Genomic DNA, 16,084 nt, shown 5'->3' with positions numbered 1-16,084 from the left:
CAATACTTTCTTTTTTTTTTTTACAAGGACAAAGTAATGGGACAAAGTGAAACGGAGAGTATGATGGGCAAGGACGTTTCGTCGAAGCAAAGGATTAAACTTCTCGGTAATATGCGAACTACTAATTAATTATTATATCATTCTCTCTAGGAACATAATGCTAGAAATGAATTACACTGTTTGGAATAATTCGTGCGTTTGGGTTACGTCGAAACGCACTGCCGTCACTCCGAAAATAAATTTTAATAATAAAACGATTGTACGACTGATTATTACGCACGAACACACGGATATATTATTTGCTGTTAGTTACAAAATTAACAATTATAGTTATGCGACGAAGTTGACAATTAATAAGTAAAAGAAGAAGAAGAAGAAGAAGAAAAAGAAAAGAAAAGAAATGGATTGTTAAAATGAATTCCGTGTAAAAGAATTATACGATATTGATAGATATGTGTTGTGTATATTCACTCATCGTCGTGTCCGTGTCAAAACGAATTTAGGCGGTTTGAAAATCCATTTGAAATCTCGGCTAAACAGAGTAAATCAGGACATGCAATTACAGAAACATCGTTTCACCGGCGCAAGCTACTCCAAGAAGGGTCGGCAAACATTTCGGTCACGTCGAAGTGTAATGGTCAGTAAATAACAAATAACTCCGACTAACTCCGGACTCGGAGCTTCTTCTTCTTCTTCTTCTTTTTCTTCTTTTTCTTCTTTTTCTTTTACTTCTTTTTCATCTCGTTCTTCATTGAGAGAAACGGCCGTAGCTATTTCAAGTTCCGCGGAGTATACGCAGCACGCGGTGTGCTTTCTTAAATTCTTTCGACACTAGTTAAAGGAAACTCGAAATTCTACTCGAACTACTTGTTCTTTCCCTCTTTTTTTTTCTTTCCCCCAAAACCCGATATCTCAAATAACCGTAATTTGATTTCTAATATAAATTCATTCTACACACCATTATACTAAGATACTCATTTTGTATTCCTAAATTAAACCACGATGTGAAAAACAAAACAACGTAAATCGCGATTTAAACGATACAGAAACACGACTGGTTTAAAAATGAAGATGACTGACAAAGAAAAAAGAATGGCAGCATGAATATCTTTTGCTCGCCCTTCGATGAAAATTTGTATAAAGCGGGGAAAAAGGAAAATACCGCGTTGGTTTGCACTTATCCAGCTAAAACAACGGGATCGCAATTGCGAAGGAAGTTCAAGTTTGTCTCGTCTTCTTATTGTACTCGAAGGGTTTCGAGTCAAATGTCCTGCCCGACTCGAGATCCCACATACGTTCACGCCAACCCCTTAGAATCCTGCGATCGCTCACATCGACCCTTCGTGATCCCCGTACCTCGGTGGCACGTACATCTTGCTCTACATGCGAAAGAGTAAGGGAGGGTATATTCTACAGGGCGTGCTCTTCTTCCACCACAGGATTGGCCCTTCTCTCTCTCTCTCTCTCTCTCTCTTTCTTTGTGAATGACGTTTTGGAGGACGTTCGTAAACTTGACCATTTACTTCGTACGAATCCGCGGTATATTTCTACATTACTCGTCCGGATTGACCCGAAAATACTTCATCCATAATAAATATCTAGCTACGGTGTTACGGTATGACGGTCTCCCGTTATGCGATGGAATATCGATCAATTTAAAGTTAGCAAAAGTGGAACTTTGGGTAGGACGATTCAAAGAGAACTCATCGAAATGAATGCTTGTCCGACTATCGAGAGTTCGCGTCTCGACCTAGAAGTACCATACCAGAAACTTTACGTTGAAATATTTCCGATTTCTCTCTATCATCCTCGTTGTCCTACATATTTACACGCGTACTTATGTAAGTACCTATTTATATATATATAAAACAATTAATATTATTATATCGATAAATAAACTGAAAAGGGTTTCATAATAAAATTCTTTTAATATATATTATACACTAATAATATAAATAATATTATATATTGCACATACTAATCTCATCGTAAGAGTATAATACATTCAATTAAGAATTAGTCGAAACACAACACGTGGTTGGTGTGTGCTAGATAGTTTAATTATTTCACAAATGTAACAACTTATGTTTCACGTGACACGTAATATACGATTCCTGTCACGAATAAGCACGTATTATTTCTAAGCAACAACCGACAACGCCGTCGTCAACTTCTCGGTTCTTGCCCTTTATCTCACGATTCTTTCTAGCAAAGAGTAAACATGTAGCAGAGACTGCGAACTTTCGAGCTGTCCCCGGATTCTCTCCGTATTCGAGCTCGCGAGCTCGTTTTGCTTTTTGTTCCCTGGTATACAGGTACACTCCGCAAACATCTCGAAACGTGCAATTTCACATGGATTACAATACAAACACCTTACACTGGATTATTTGCTTTATCCAATTTACTTTACGATTCACAACCGCGACCCTTTTCACTTGGAGAGCAACTCTCTCTCTCTCTCTCTCTCTCTCTCTCTCTCTAACTCACTCACTCACTCACTCACTCCAAAAAAGGATTATTAATATCTTCATTCTATAAACTTTTACAAAGAAATACTTTAATAATGGAATTTCCAAAACTCGTAAAATAACGTCGTAAAGTTAAAAAAAAAAAAAAAAAGCAAAAGAAAACAAAGGGATCGAGAGACTAGAGTTTAGACTTTAACGTTCAATGTGAATACGCGAAATAATCTCGTAACGTTGCACTTTTGAAAGATAGCCAAGAAAATTTGTACTATTGTCAAAAAAACCAAATATAATATCATTCTCTCTTTCAACAATAACAACAACAAAATATTCGCGATAAAGAATCAACTCTGCTAGAATAAAATGGAATGAAAAACAAATTTTCGTGAAAATTTCACTCACATCAGTTGATGCAACATGAAGAGATGAGTGTGTAACACAGTGAATACGTTCACACAAGGGAAAATCTATTTACGGTGACTCTATTTACGTAACATGTGCGGTACCCTGTGTAAACCATCCAGCTAATAGAATATATCCATGGATTTGCCCCCCGAGGAAACATAAGGGGTTCAGACCCCGTGACTGGTAACTACCCCCACTGGTAGCTACTAGGTATGTATCTCGTTATCGCAAACTCACCTTGCTCTTTCTCTTCCTCGTTTTCCACTTTCCATGGCATGAAACTTAACAATGCACCAGCAACAGCAACAGCAGCAGCAGAAGCAACTACCGGTGGTGCCTGGCACTGCTTCTTCCTTCCTCCCACCCCCCTCTTCCACCATTTCATCGACGGAACCATACTCTCTCTCTCTCTCCCTCTCTCCCTCTCTCTCTCTCTCTATCTCCTTCGCGCCGTTACCATAATTGCTAGGAAGACCCCCGTCGACCGTTAAATCTTCTCGTCCTATAATCTTCGTGGCTTTTCTCCGTGTCACGCGATTTATTCTTGTCTTTCCCCCTCAATTCCCGATTGAATCGATTAACTATCTTCCCCCTCCCCCCATACCCTCCTCCCACTCTTTCTCTCTCTCTTTTTTTTTCTCTTTTTATCTTTCAATTTTCTTTATTCGAAAGATCATCTTATGTCAGTTGACTCGAGAGATACTTCAAATGATCTTTTTCTTTTTTCACCCAACTCGTTTCTTCTATCAACAACAACAACAACTTGTCATACTTTTTTTATTCATCGTATAGAAAAATATTTCGTAAAGATTACGTCGCTCGCAGCTTATTATATACACATTAGGTAGAAATATTATTACCAGTATTGATTTCTTCATCGTGTTATAGCTCTTAATAGTTTTATTAAATACCTTAGACTATTCTCGAAAGAAGTGTACGGTGATAAGAGGGGGTTTAGAGGAAAGGAAGGGCCACTTATCGCCTTGTCGGAGGAAAAAGTTCTACGTCGGATATGAGAAAGTTTCGGTTGAAAAAAAAATATAGCCGATAATGATGTTATCGATGCACGACAAAGGCTAAAACTACTCGGATATTATCTTACTTGTCGATACGAACCACCGAAAAGTGTTCGGTTTAGTTGAAGAAAGTTTATAACATATTGCGAATAGTTTCCAATCCCTTATCGAAAATAAATGTTCATGTGGGCGTACCAATTACTAGTTAATAGAACAATTATTTCACGTTGGATGACACGAAATTGTGAATTGAAATGTTTTTATCTATTAATAAATAGGTATCTTAGGGGGAATTTGGACATTCAAAAGAAATAGAACTTCGTTTCGATAAGTTCGACGTTTCGTCCCTTTATTGGCACTTCTTCAGCAACTTAATCTCTAAAGTTCAGCGTCTTTTTTATTTAAGCAGACATACATTTTTTTTTTAATATTCAAAACACTATACATCTACACTTCGTTATCTCTTGATCCGTTATATTTGAACATTCAACAAAACTGTTTTTATCTATTTTTTTGTTTGTTATTCTTTTGACCTAAATCTATATTGTCTAATACACGAGGAGACCTATCTACCAGAATAGTTTAAAATATTTAAATCGGTGTTACGCGGGCGTAAAGTAGCTTTCGTTAAAATAACATTTGAGGGTGGTAGAATACGAAGGGTCGTTGGCAATGGTGCTGCTGCTATTGCTGCTGCTGCTGCTGGCGCACTGTTGAATATTTTAATTGAGTAATTAGAAAGCTACGTTTTCCTTGACTTCGTTTACGGCTACGCCAGAAGGCGGCGGCTCTCGTTCCGACTACGAATTAACTTTCACTTTTAATACTTTTACAGTTTTGACAAAAGAATGAACGAACGAACGAACGAATGAACGAACGTACCAACGTGTGTAAGCACTTACCTATGTATTACGAAAAAAGGCAGTAGGATTTGAGAAAGAAAAAAAAGAAACACTCTCTCACACACACACACGCACACACACGCACAAGGAGAAAAGTAATAAAAAAAGAAAAAAAAGAAACAAATGGGAGAGAACAAAATGTTCGTAACGCGAAATAGAAGACGACGCATTGTGTCAGGCTTTTAAAGCATCTTCATTATGCTAATGGCTACTCGTATTTTTACCCGAGATCGTACTTATATACATGCATAGATACCTACATACATGAATAAATACATACATACCGATGTGCATGAGTCAGTCCGGTGAAAACTTCGTGGAGAAAGGATTTTTCGTGTGTGTGTGTGTGTTTCTTTTTTCTCTTTCTTTTTCTTTTTTTGTTATTTTTCTTTTTTTCGTGTCCTGTCTGAAGGAGGAAAATTTTCGAATTTTATCGGACGAGATATTTCATACTTTCGAGAGGACGATGGCAAAGGTGGTGGTTCGAACGGAAAAAGAAACCGAGAGGTAGGGACTATTTCGTATCCATAGCGTAGCATTCGAAATCGATGTAAATCGGGGAAAAACGTGTCGTGGAGAGGGGGGCTAGGAGGAAGCGGGACAAGTAAAACTATCGTCGAAGACAAAGTATTGGTGATAGTGATGGTGTGGAACGAATGCGTTTTCGGTTCTCTCCGTGCCGAGAGACACCGAAATTCGATGTTAGAGGGAATCAACGAATACTACGATACTTTCAAACTATAAATATATAAAATCCTCGTCGTTTTCTTAGTCGTCGATTTGAAACTCCGAGACTATATACCCTGGCACCACCACGGTTTACCATGATCCCATAGAAAAAAGAAAAAAACAAAGTGGGAAAAAAGAGCTCGTTCAAAAACTATTTTAGAAAAGGTGGTGGCGGCGGCTTCTTATTTCCAACAGATATTTGTTTCCTTTTTCCTATCGATATCGTCGATATGGAAAACGATAAACAAATATCGTTTTTGGTCGACTGTATTCTTGTTCTTTTTCTATCTTTTAATAAAACCAAATCTAGATATTTTCTTCCCACGTTAAACGTTTAAACCAAAGCGTATATATATATATGTATATATATTTTCCTGTAGCACAGCTTTGAAATCTGTGTAATAAATTTAGAATAAAGTAAAGGGAAGAGAAAAGGAGGGGTAGAATAAAAAGGAAAAATAGAAGGAAAGACACGATCGTTGACCGCAACGTGGCCAAATTTGAAGCCGAAATCGACGATACGAGACCACCCTTTCTCTATCTATCTATCTATCTTTCTCTCTCTTTATCCTATTCAACGTTTTACCACCGAAAGGTATCGCCCTACCGTGCTTTTGGCCAAGTTCTCGAATCTTGGGGGTGCGGCTCGAAGAACTCGACGTACGTGCCGAGACTCGAAGGTACGAACTTTGGGTGCTTGCCAAGAGGCGTGGAACCTTGTTCTCTCTCTTTCTCTCTCTCCCCCTCTCTCTTTTTATTTTTCTTATTCTTTCTTTCTTCTTCTTCTTCTTTTTCTTTTTCTTTCGAACTACTACGATATTTTTTCTCGGTCACCGACCTGTCAACGAAGTATTGTTCCTGCAAAACGAAGAAGAAGATACACGCTCAAATTTATATATGCTACATTAAAGGTGGGTCATGGGGTAGTGGTGGTGGTGGTGGTGATGGTGCAACGTATGCGGTTAGAATATGTACTAAAGTGTGCAACCACCGGGAAGGAGGATGTGGAGGCAAGATGTTGCCTTGGTAATAGTTTAGTTTGAAAATAAACCGATAACGAAAGTAAATCCTATAAAGAGCCGCGCGTGTATACCCGTTTATTCACATCCCGAGATTTTAATTAGAATTTCTAGAAAAGTGATATTTGATAAGCCAAAGAGAGATATTATTAGTTTATTGTATCGAAACTCTACTTTGAAAATGCGCAATGGATTGTTTTCGTTGAGATTTACTTTTGAAATTTATTCGTTTTAAAAACTCACAAATTTGTGGTTTCACTCTATTTATATGTTAAAACAATTTTTAACGTCGCATAGTGTTGAACGTAGGTTGATAATATAACTAATAACGATCCCGAAGAAACGATTGATCCTAAAAATAATGGAACGATCGATAACTTCGTCGAAGCTTTCTTCTTCGCCCTTCTCTCCCTCCCCCTCCCCCTCTTATTCCTTTATCTATCGTCTCCACTTTCATATTTCATATCTCTAAGCGTAAATCCAATCTGCACGGAATGAAAAATGTTTCACTCGGAAATTGTATGACGTATATCTCATATCGTAAGCTTTTACACGCCTCTGCCATAAAGCTCTTTCTATTTCTCTCTCTCTCTCTATCTCTTTTATTTAGATAAATATCGTGATCATTTTCGCACGAATGGAGAAAAAAAAACGAAATGAAGAGTGAAAGCATTTGACATACCATTATAGATGAATTATTTCATTATTTACTAATTAATTATCGCGTATATCGAAAGTATTAATAAAATAATCCAAGTTATTTTTATTATATCACTCTCGCGAACCTCCAATTTTTGAGATGAAAGCATCAAATACTTTCGTAAAATTAACGATCGTCCAAACAAACTAATCAAATAATATCAATAGGAAATAAACACACGCACAAAAAGTATGATAATAATAATAATTTAATATAAATTTGTCACAACACGAGAGAATCTCAGTCAATCAATTTATTAAAAATTAATCGATTTCACGTTCATTCTTCGTCAAAGATAAACAACTTACCTACTACTTTTCGTAACGCGGTCAGAAAAAAATCATCGCACAACGATTTGATCTATTTGTAAATGCACTTTCAACAAAAATTTTCTTTCGTCGTCGTAATTCGTTCCTCGTGCGAATGTGTGCTGTCACACTACCGTTACTCGACCAATATACATACAACTCGACGTATTTATTATCGTTTTTCGTTTTCCCGACATTTGTGAAAGAAAGAAAGAAGAAAAAAAAAAAGGAACAATCGCAATCGTTCTCAATCTATCCCCCTTCCTCCCTCCCCGAACACCATCGACCGATTTTACCAGCAACTCGGAGGACCCTATCGACGCAAAAAGAGAGAAAGAGAGAGAGAAAGAGAGAGAGAGAGAGAGAGAGAGATAGTAGGAGAAATAATTTTACGTTGATTCGTTGACTCGGAGTTGTCCCGCATTGCGTTCCCGCTTGCGGCTCGTCCGTCCAATGCCTTTGAGCGTTTCTTCACAATACGCACCGATATTGCAACGATATCGTCCAACAATTTCCGACAATTTTACGTCTACCTGCTTCATACAAATTTCAATTTCTATATCCCATCGTTCACCGTCTCTCTCTTCCCTCTCTTTTTCATCCCTCACATCCTTCCCATACCACAAACTAGCACAATGGCAAATTTTATCGAGCTTATCGTTTCCCTCCCCAGCCCCACCCCGTACTCACGCAACTACATCGGACAAATCTTTCTGATTTTCTTTTGTTATAAATATTTCGTCTATCTTATTCGAATTTTTTAATAATGTGTTTAGAAATGTATGAAAAAAGAAAAAAGAACGGAAATATAAAGAAAATGATTTCTCGTTATCGGATTATTATTAAAATTATCGCGAGATACGTTATTTATCTTAATAGGGGTTAATGCTTTATTATTAGATCCTACTAACGTCATTCTTATTTTTGGCAAAAATATTTCATGTAACAGTATAGTAGGTAGAAAACACACTATCTCGTGAATACAAATTGAAGAAACACATTTGAAGATAGAGGAAAAGAGAAATGAGCAATAATAAAGGATATAAGATACGAACGAAATAGAAACAAAGAGTGGGAGAATTGAAACACCGAAGTTTACTTATTGTTAGATATTAGTTTATAAACTATGCACGGTAATTTTGAGTTTCAAAGGAGACGTTATAGGTGTAAGGGTGTGGACGGGGAGGGAATAGATGGTATAGAATCGCGGTGTTCCATAACACGACAGTTAAAATTTTATAATGCACTCTTGACAGCGATAGCACAATGTATTACCAACTATCTCTCTCTTTCGCACTAGCTACTTCCTTCTATTTCCAGTACGTTCTGTACAAATACAATTACCTTGGGGCTGCAAAGTTGGCAAAGTTTATCCTAGACTACTAGGTAGGTCTCGTTGATCCTAGCGGAGCAACAACGGAAGGATGGCAACCAACTGTGCTCATTCGTTTCAGTCTCAATACCAATCCTTTGTCCTTCGAAAGTTTACTGATACGACTACGTACACGTAGTCGTTTTAATCCCCGGGATTACATTTGCAACATTTATTTCATTTATTTTTTTTATTTTTTTTTTTCTCTAGGCTCCGTGTGTTATTTTAATCTTCTTCTTATTCTTCTTCTTATTCTTCTTCTATTTTTTTTCTTTTTAGGAATATTCAAATCAATCAACAATAATGGCCCCAGCAAAGGAGAAAATAAAAAATAAATAAAAAGGAAGAATAAATAAAATAGCCCGTGTGAGAATCATTGACCCGTTAGAAAATCGTGTTACAAACGATGTTTACCTTTTTTCTTGTTTTCGCAGGTGAGTCCGGCGGTAGCGTGAGCAGTCTGAACGTCGATCACGGAAAACCGACGAACTCGTGGGTAAGGCCGCAGTTCGATGACATTGCACCAAAAAATATCACTGCCATTGTTGGTCAAACGGCGGAACTGAATTGTTACGTCAAACATCCAGGCGATCGTGTGGTGAGTGTAATAAAACAACGATACGTACATAACATATATTCGCGTTAACACACACTCCTGTCTGTCTATGTATGTGTGTGCGCGCGTGTGTGTGAGTGTGTTTCGATATAATTTTCTTGCAAATAATTTCCGTTCCGGGGCACTTTCCCTCTCTTCTCGCGTGAGCTCGTTAGGATTTGCTAAATAGAAAAGCGATTGGTATCATTCGTAATTGCCGGTTTAAAAAATAAAAAAAAGAAAAAGAAAAAAGAGAAAAAAGAAAAAAACGATAAGAGAGTTACTTCGCAAGTGCCTCGAGCAGGAGTTTATTCTCACGAACGGTTCGTCGTTCGTTGGGCCGTGTTAAAAAGTTATCATCGAAAGAATTTGTGATAGAAAAGGTAGGTAAAGAAGCAAAGAGGAAAAAAAAAAAATAAAAAAGAAAAGCAGGGAGAGAGGATGAAGAAAAGGAATAGATTATGGATAACGATGAACGATGCTGCACGATATAATAACGCAAATTATGAGAACGCATGCGATAGAAATGGATATGGTGCTCGACTAAAAAATGCTTGTGGGAACTTTATCGATTCGAAAGTTTCGATGCCTTCGAGCAGCCAACAAAAGATAGAGGGTGCGAACTCACACACATTTTTTTTTTTTTTTTGTTAAAAAAGATTCTTCAATGGCACGTATGTGTGTGTCTGTGTGTGTGTGTGCCAACTAGTTGAAAAAGTTTGCCTACAGATTCGAGTAGTGCGACTCCTCGAATTCTATCAAGCACGAGGAGAAAACCTTTAAGGGTTTATGTATGAATAGCCTGACTGGCTGGTTGGCTGGTTGGCTGGTTGGTTGGTAGTTGGTTGGTTGGTTGGTACGTACGTAACGTACTTAACCCTATATGATTATCACGTGCGAGCGTTTAGGCGCGACTGCGACGAAATAATAATCGGATGTCAGCTTATTAAATAGTAATATTAAGGTAACTATGCTTTCTAAAATGTCTCGCCGGCAATGTCGTTCTCGGTGTTCCGCCTAATCTCGCGCTCTGTGATTACGATAATAGTGCAGGGATTTGCATTTAACGTTTTGGACGTCCCAAGCGAGAGAGCTACTCCAAATTTACTTGGTTCCTTGCTTGCTTGCTTGCTTGCTAGCTAGCTACTATTATTATTATTATTATTATTATTATTATTATTATTATTATTATTATTATTATTATTATTATTTTGTTTTGAGTAACAGGAGAAAAAGCATAAACGAAAATAATGAATAAAAGGAGAGAAACAATTGAAATAAAATTATAAAAGAGGAAAGGAAAAAATTCTTGATGAATATTTCGAATGAAATTGTTCGAATAGCGCGGAATCAATGTTGCGGAAAATTTTCAAGGGATAAATTATTTATCGTAAACCGAAATTCGGCAACGAGTGCGAAATCGTAATTGAACGGGATATATGTAGACCGTTTTCGCGATTCGTTCATTCGTTTGTTCGGTTCATTCGCATGTACCGAACATGTAACCCCGGTACTTTATAGTTAACTACATACGCACGATACACATATGGTATATAATTAAGCGTTTAATCGCTCGGTACTCGAAGATACGTACATTCAAACACGTTGGCGCTATCTCTCTCTCTCTCTCTTTTAAAACGTAATTTCACATAGATTCGCGAAACGCGATAGATTTTAATTGTGTCAAAAAGTGGAGGGGAGAAAAAGACCTTAACTGTACTTTCTCCCTTTTAAATGAAAGTCGGAATGCCGGGACTCGTCTGCTTTTATATAAATACAATCCCACAAATAATAAAAAAAATCTGTTTTCTTAAACGAAAACACCTTTCGCACCTTCTTCTTCTTCTTCTTCTTCTTCCTCTCTCTCTCTCTTTATGTATCCTTTCTTCTTTCTCTTTCCATTTCTATCTCTTTCTTCGAGTACATCAAGATTTAATCAGATTTTCTACCCTACGAGTTCTTCCACTTCTACTTTCGCCTCCTCCTACCACTTTCCCAATTATTGTAACTGCTTTGCAACTTTTGAAAAACTTGCCTCTTTATTCCTTTTGACTACAACACAAGGTTTTCTGCTTCCACCGCCTGGTTCCATCCAACACAGCAGCATTATTCCATTGCCTTTACGGTTCGCGGAATAGACGTGGTCCCCCTTTTCCCCCTCGCCCTTTGCCACGAATCCATCGTTATTCAAAATACGCGACTTTCATCGTTCGTAATAATCTGCAATTATGCATCGGACCTCTCTCTCTTTTTCTCTCTCTCTCTCTCTCTCTCTCTCTCTCTCTCTCTCTCGACGATCGTTATTTTGTTTACTCGTTAAGATATTAGAAAGTTCTTTAGGTATAATATCGTAATCATTCTCGTAAATTTATTCGTTTCTGACGTGACGTAAATCACGCTCTCGTAGAAAATACACTAACTTTCTTCGTCCTACTATTATTTTAATGAAATCTTGATATGCCTTTGGAAAGTGAATTAATAGTACTTTCCAACGGGAGAATCTTTGGGATTGAAATTTTATCCTAGTAATGCATTGACATGTTATATATATATATATAGTTCGAATACAAATTACATAGAGAAATAGGTACTATACCGTGCGAAATGATTATCGACTTCAAAAGATTTTGGATAATCGGGGACCCTTGCAAATTAGCAGCAGCAGCAGCAGCAGCAGTAGTAGTAGTTCCAATATGCATATCGACTCCGAGAGATATTCTAGTAAATTTAATGACCGTGTAACATTCACTTCCACCGCATATCCTAATGGAGTTTCACAGTGAAAAGCCGAGAGCACCGCATGTTCCTACTTCCCACACATGTTCTTTATGTAAAAGTAGATGATACCGTGGAACGCGTACCCATTATAGTCGTAAATATGAATATCTATTAAACGCTAATGTTATGGTCGAATATTGCACGGATACGAACTATAGTCATCGGATCTGTTTAATTATATTAATACACCGCGATGGATTACAATGTCCTACGATTACATACGATGGTATATATATAACAAAGTTATTACGAGATAAGAGAAGAAAATGTCTCTTCGTTATAATTTGATTCGAATAAAATAGAATGGAAATACTTTTTCCTTGATATCAAATTCATTATTATATATGGTCACTATAGTAAATTATGCTCGAAAAGATGATGAAAGATATATTCTCGTTAAATCTTCTTTCCTCTCCCCCCCCCCTATAGATTTTATTCTAGAAAATTCTCGAGAAAATTTGAAGGTAATAGTATGAGATACAAGCGATGTATATGTAATTGTAAGTACATATGTACGACGCATAAGTGAGATAATTCTGTATGTGTAGGTAGGAAGGATATGTGGGTAGATGAGTCTCGGCCACACAAGGGTTGCCCTTTAATTGCCAGATACGAGAGTCTCGACACAGAGAGAGAGAGAGACAGACAGAGAGAGAGAGAGTGAGGAAGAAGAGTGAATGTTGGTTAAAACAGGATCGTGCAAGTCTAGCAGGAGGTGGCTTCAACCTAGCTCCAATTCCAAGCTAGCTAGGTGGCTTTCAACCTGGCTTCGGCCAAATGAACCGATCAAGCATACTCGACGAAGTAACTGCAAGGGATATGGGTCTGTTCGATTCTCTATCTCCTCACTCTCTCTTTCTCATTCTCTCTAGTATCTATTGCAACATGACTACACGTATATATATGTAGAGACGTTCTAACGTATAGTCATTACACGGCAGACGCAGGCGCCCACGCGTGAAACAGAAAACCCGTTCATAGGTACGCATCAACTACACGTGAGTCCGTTAATGATCAAAGCCCTTCAAGATCTGTTCTATGAACTCTGCATTGATGCGGTACAGTTATGTATATTAAATTATCTACTAGATTTCATAAGATACAAATTTTCCTTTTTACTTATTCGAATTTGTTAGAAAAATTTAGAAATTCGCGTTATGGTCGTTCATACCATCGTGGTGTAGCTTCTCAAACAGTAAAAAGAAAATAGATAAGGAAGAATAGAGGACGACGGGTGGCCCAATCCTCTCTGTTGAAAGACGAGTAAAACAAAAAAGAAAAAAAAAAGCAAGAAAAACTAGTCGATCGATCGAACGAACGAACGAACGAACGAACGAACGACGACGTATTAATTAACGTTCCAGCTCTTCGGCATCGTTAAATGGCAAACGACACTCGGGGGCCAACTCGTCGAATCGATGACGATACCACCACCAGCACCACCAGCACCACCATCGTGGTGCTGCTTTCGAGAATATTAAAATCTCGAAAGAAAACCGACAAAGGTATGATCCAGGTCTATGAATTGCAAGTTTCAATCAACTTTTTTGTTCCCTTTCCTTCCTTCCTTCCTTCCTTTTTTTTTTATTATTTTTTGTTTGTTTGTTCCATTCCTTGAAACAAACGCGTGTTCCGTGATTAAACCGAAAGAAAAAAGGGCCATCGAGAAAAGAAAAAAAAAAAAAAAGAAAAAAGAAGAAAAAAAAAGAGGTATCTAAGAGAGATTTTTTCGTAGGGGAAAAAATTGGTCTCATTTAACACAACGATAATCATTTTTCCGCGTAAAAAAGCAATAGCTTTTCGAAGATATCCTAGAAGGATGGATATAGTTATCTTCTCTTTTAAATCTCATCGATCTTTCTATCCATTTCTATCTCTATGTATTAAACCTATCTCTGACGTTACCAAAAATATGATATTTATGCATCGCATATATCAACGAATTGCGACACATTCACCCCTGTTCTCTATACTAGCTACCTACCTACCTACCTACCTATCTACCTACCACTACCACTACCACCACCATGTAAAAAGAGAACTCGAGATAACGAATTTTATTATAACGCTCGGTCCTTCGCAAATCGTAAATCTGTGTGTGCGTCGCTAGAAATGGTTGGGTTGTGCGATGGGGAGAGGGCCGAAAAGTCGCGACGAAATTTTAAACGCGAGCACGAACAACAACTTCGTCGCGGGAAAGTAAATTTTAAAGATATTCGAAGAAAAAACTTTTTCGTTTTAGTCTGCGATGATTTTCTCCAGAGAATGCGAATGAAAGACAAATTCATACGCGCGTATACTATTGCTGATTCTAATCGTAACCGTTGTATAGTTCGCGTTAACTTTGTCAAAATTCTCTTGAAATTTTGTTCAATTCGAAAACTAGAAATTACAAATATAATCCGACTAGGACAACGAACAACGAATTGAAAAAAATGGAATCGACGAATAATTCGAATAATAATAAAAAACAACGATCTATAATGCGGTTTCTTTTGAGATTCGAGAGAGTAGAAAAATTTGTAGAAAAAGAAATAAAATAAATGTCGACAACAATTTGTGTGTCTCGATTATTGCGGTAATAATTTATATAACAATCATTTAACTGTCAAATTACTATTAGTTAACGAGAAAACGCGGTAAATGTAATTCATTTAAGTGGAAGGCTATGAGCAGATATATAAGGAAACGAAAGGTAAAGCGTTGATTGTTAAATTACCTCTTCGTTTGAAGAAAAGTGGACCAACATCCCATCTCTCTCTCTCTCTCTCTCTCTCTCTCTCTCTCTTTGTTCCGTTCTTCCTTTCGGTAGCAAGCAAAACAGTGAAATTGATTGCACGATCGTTCTTGCATCCACGGCTGAAATAGTTTGAATGGCTTAGATTTAATCGTGTATTTAAGCCGGTCGATTCTAGAGATGCGTAACTGCAGAAGGAATTCGAAATGTGCGTTATCTGGAAGCTAAACGTATATATATATATACTATGTACGTGTAGCAGCCTGTGTATATTGCTATCTAAATATATGTACTTACATACCTATATATATATATATATTATATATATGTATATATATGTGTGGCAACACATTCTGTACGCTACGTGCTGACTCTCTTCGTTTTCATTACGAGTAATTGATTAGCCGAGCCGCCGACATCACAGAAGACAAATCGAATCGAACGTCCAATACTTTTTCACCGCTTCTCACGTACAAAATCCTACTCATTCTTTCCTCTTTCCTTGATTTTTCTCCATTTTCGAAATGGAAACACACCTCTCTATCGAACGAAATGTCCAATCGTCGTCGTCGTCGTCGTCTACGTTGAATTTACAATCAACGAATACGATTGTCAATATTATAAGAAAATGAATAAAATGTAAATGTATTTTTCATATATACGAGAATACAGATGTTATTCTATACACATATACATATACCTTAATCTCGTGTACATCAACGCATTTTACACACGCATATGACTTACGAATATCGAAAAGCTCAAAGAAGAATCTTTATATGTATATATATGTATAGCAAAAGCTATTAATAGTCATGTACAATAAATATCGGAAAATACGTGCCGGAATATAAGAAGTAATGCGCTTTTAAGCCGGGACTCTCTCTCCCTCTCTCTCTCTCTCTCTTTCTATCTCGGATAGAGGGGAATGGCCACTAATAACCGTAAAATTATTGCATTTGAAAATGTAGGTCGTTCCCGAACACAAAAGATCGCTAGTCGAGATAAACAACACCGTTCGATTCACCCACACCATTACTTTCCTTCTCTTTCTATTA

General features: G+C 37.3%; 1 protein-coding gene across 11 annotated transcripts in view; it reads left to right on the top strand.

Moving 5' to 3' along the window:
• LOC106787890 (basement membrane-specific heparan sulfate proteoglycan core protein-like) overlaps positions 1-16,084 on the top strand; it is a 152,820-nt gene that overhangs the window by 47,488 nt on the left and 89,248 nt on the right. For 7 of the 11 annotated variants that reach the window (XM_014750635.1, XM_014750634.1, XM_014750633.1 and 4 more), the window contains one exon: positions 9,351-9,514. In XM_014750635.1, coding sequence (XP_014606121.1) covers positions 9,351-9,514 — 164 coding nt within the window. Of the gene's footprint in view, positions 1-27; positions 107-9,350; positions 9,515-16,084 lie in introns of all 11 variants that reach the window. The other 4 variants (XM_014750630.1, XM_014750638.1, XM_014750631.1 and 1 more) reach the window with 1 other exon arrangement.

Source organism: Polistes canadensis, unplaced genomic scaffold, assembly GCF_001313835.1.
Source record: "Polistes canadensis isolate GaletaPanama2010 unplaced genomic scaffold, ASM131383v1 scaffold_119, whole genome shotgun sequence".
NCBI classification, from domain to species: Eukaryota; Metazoa; Arthropoda; class Insecta; order Hymenoptera; family Vespidae; genus Polistes; species Polistes canadensis.
The sequence above is the reverse complement of the archived record's forward strand: the minus strand, read 5'-3'. Positions and strand labels throughout refer to the sequence as shown.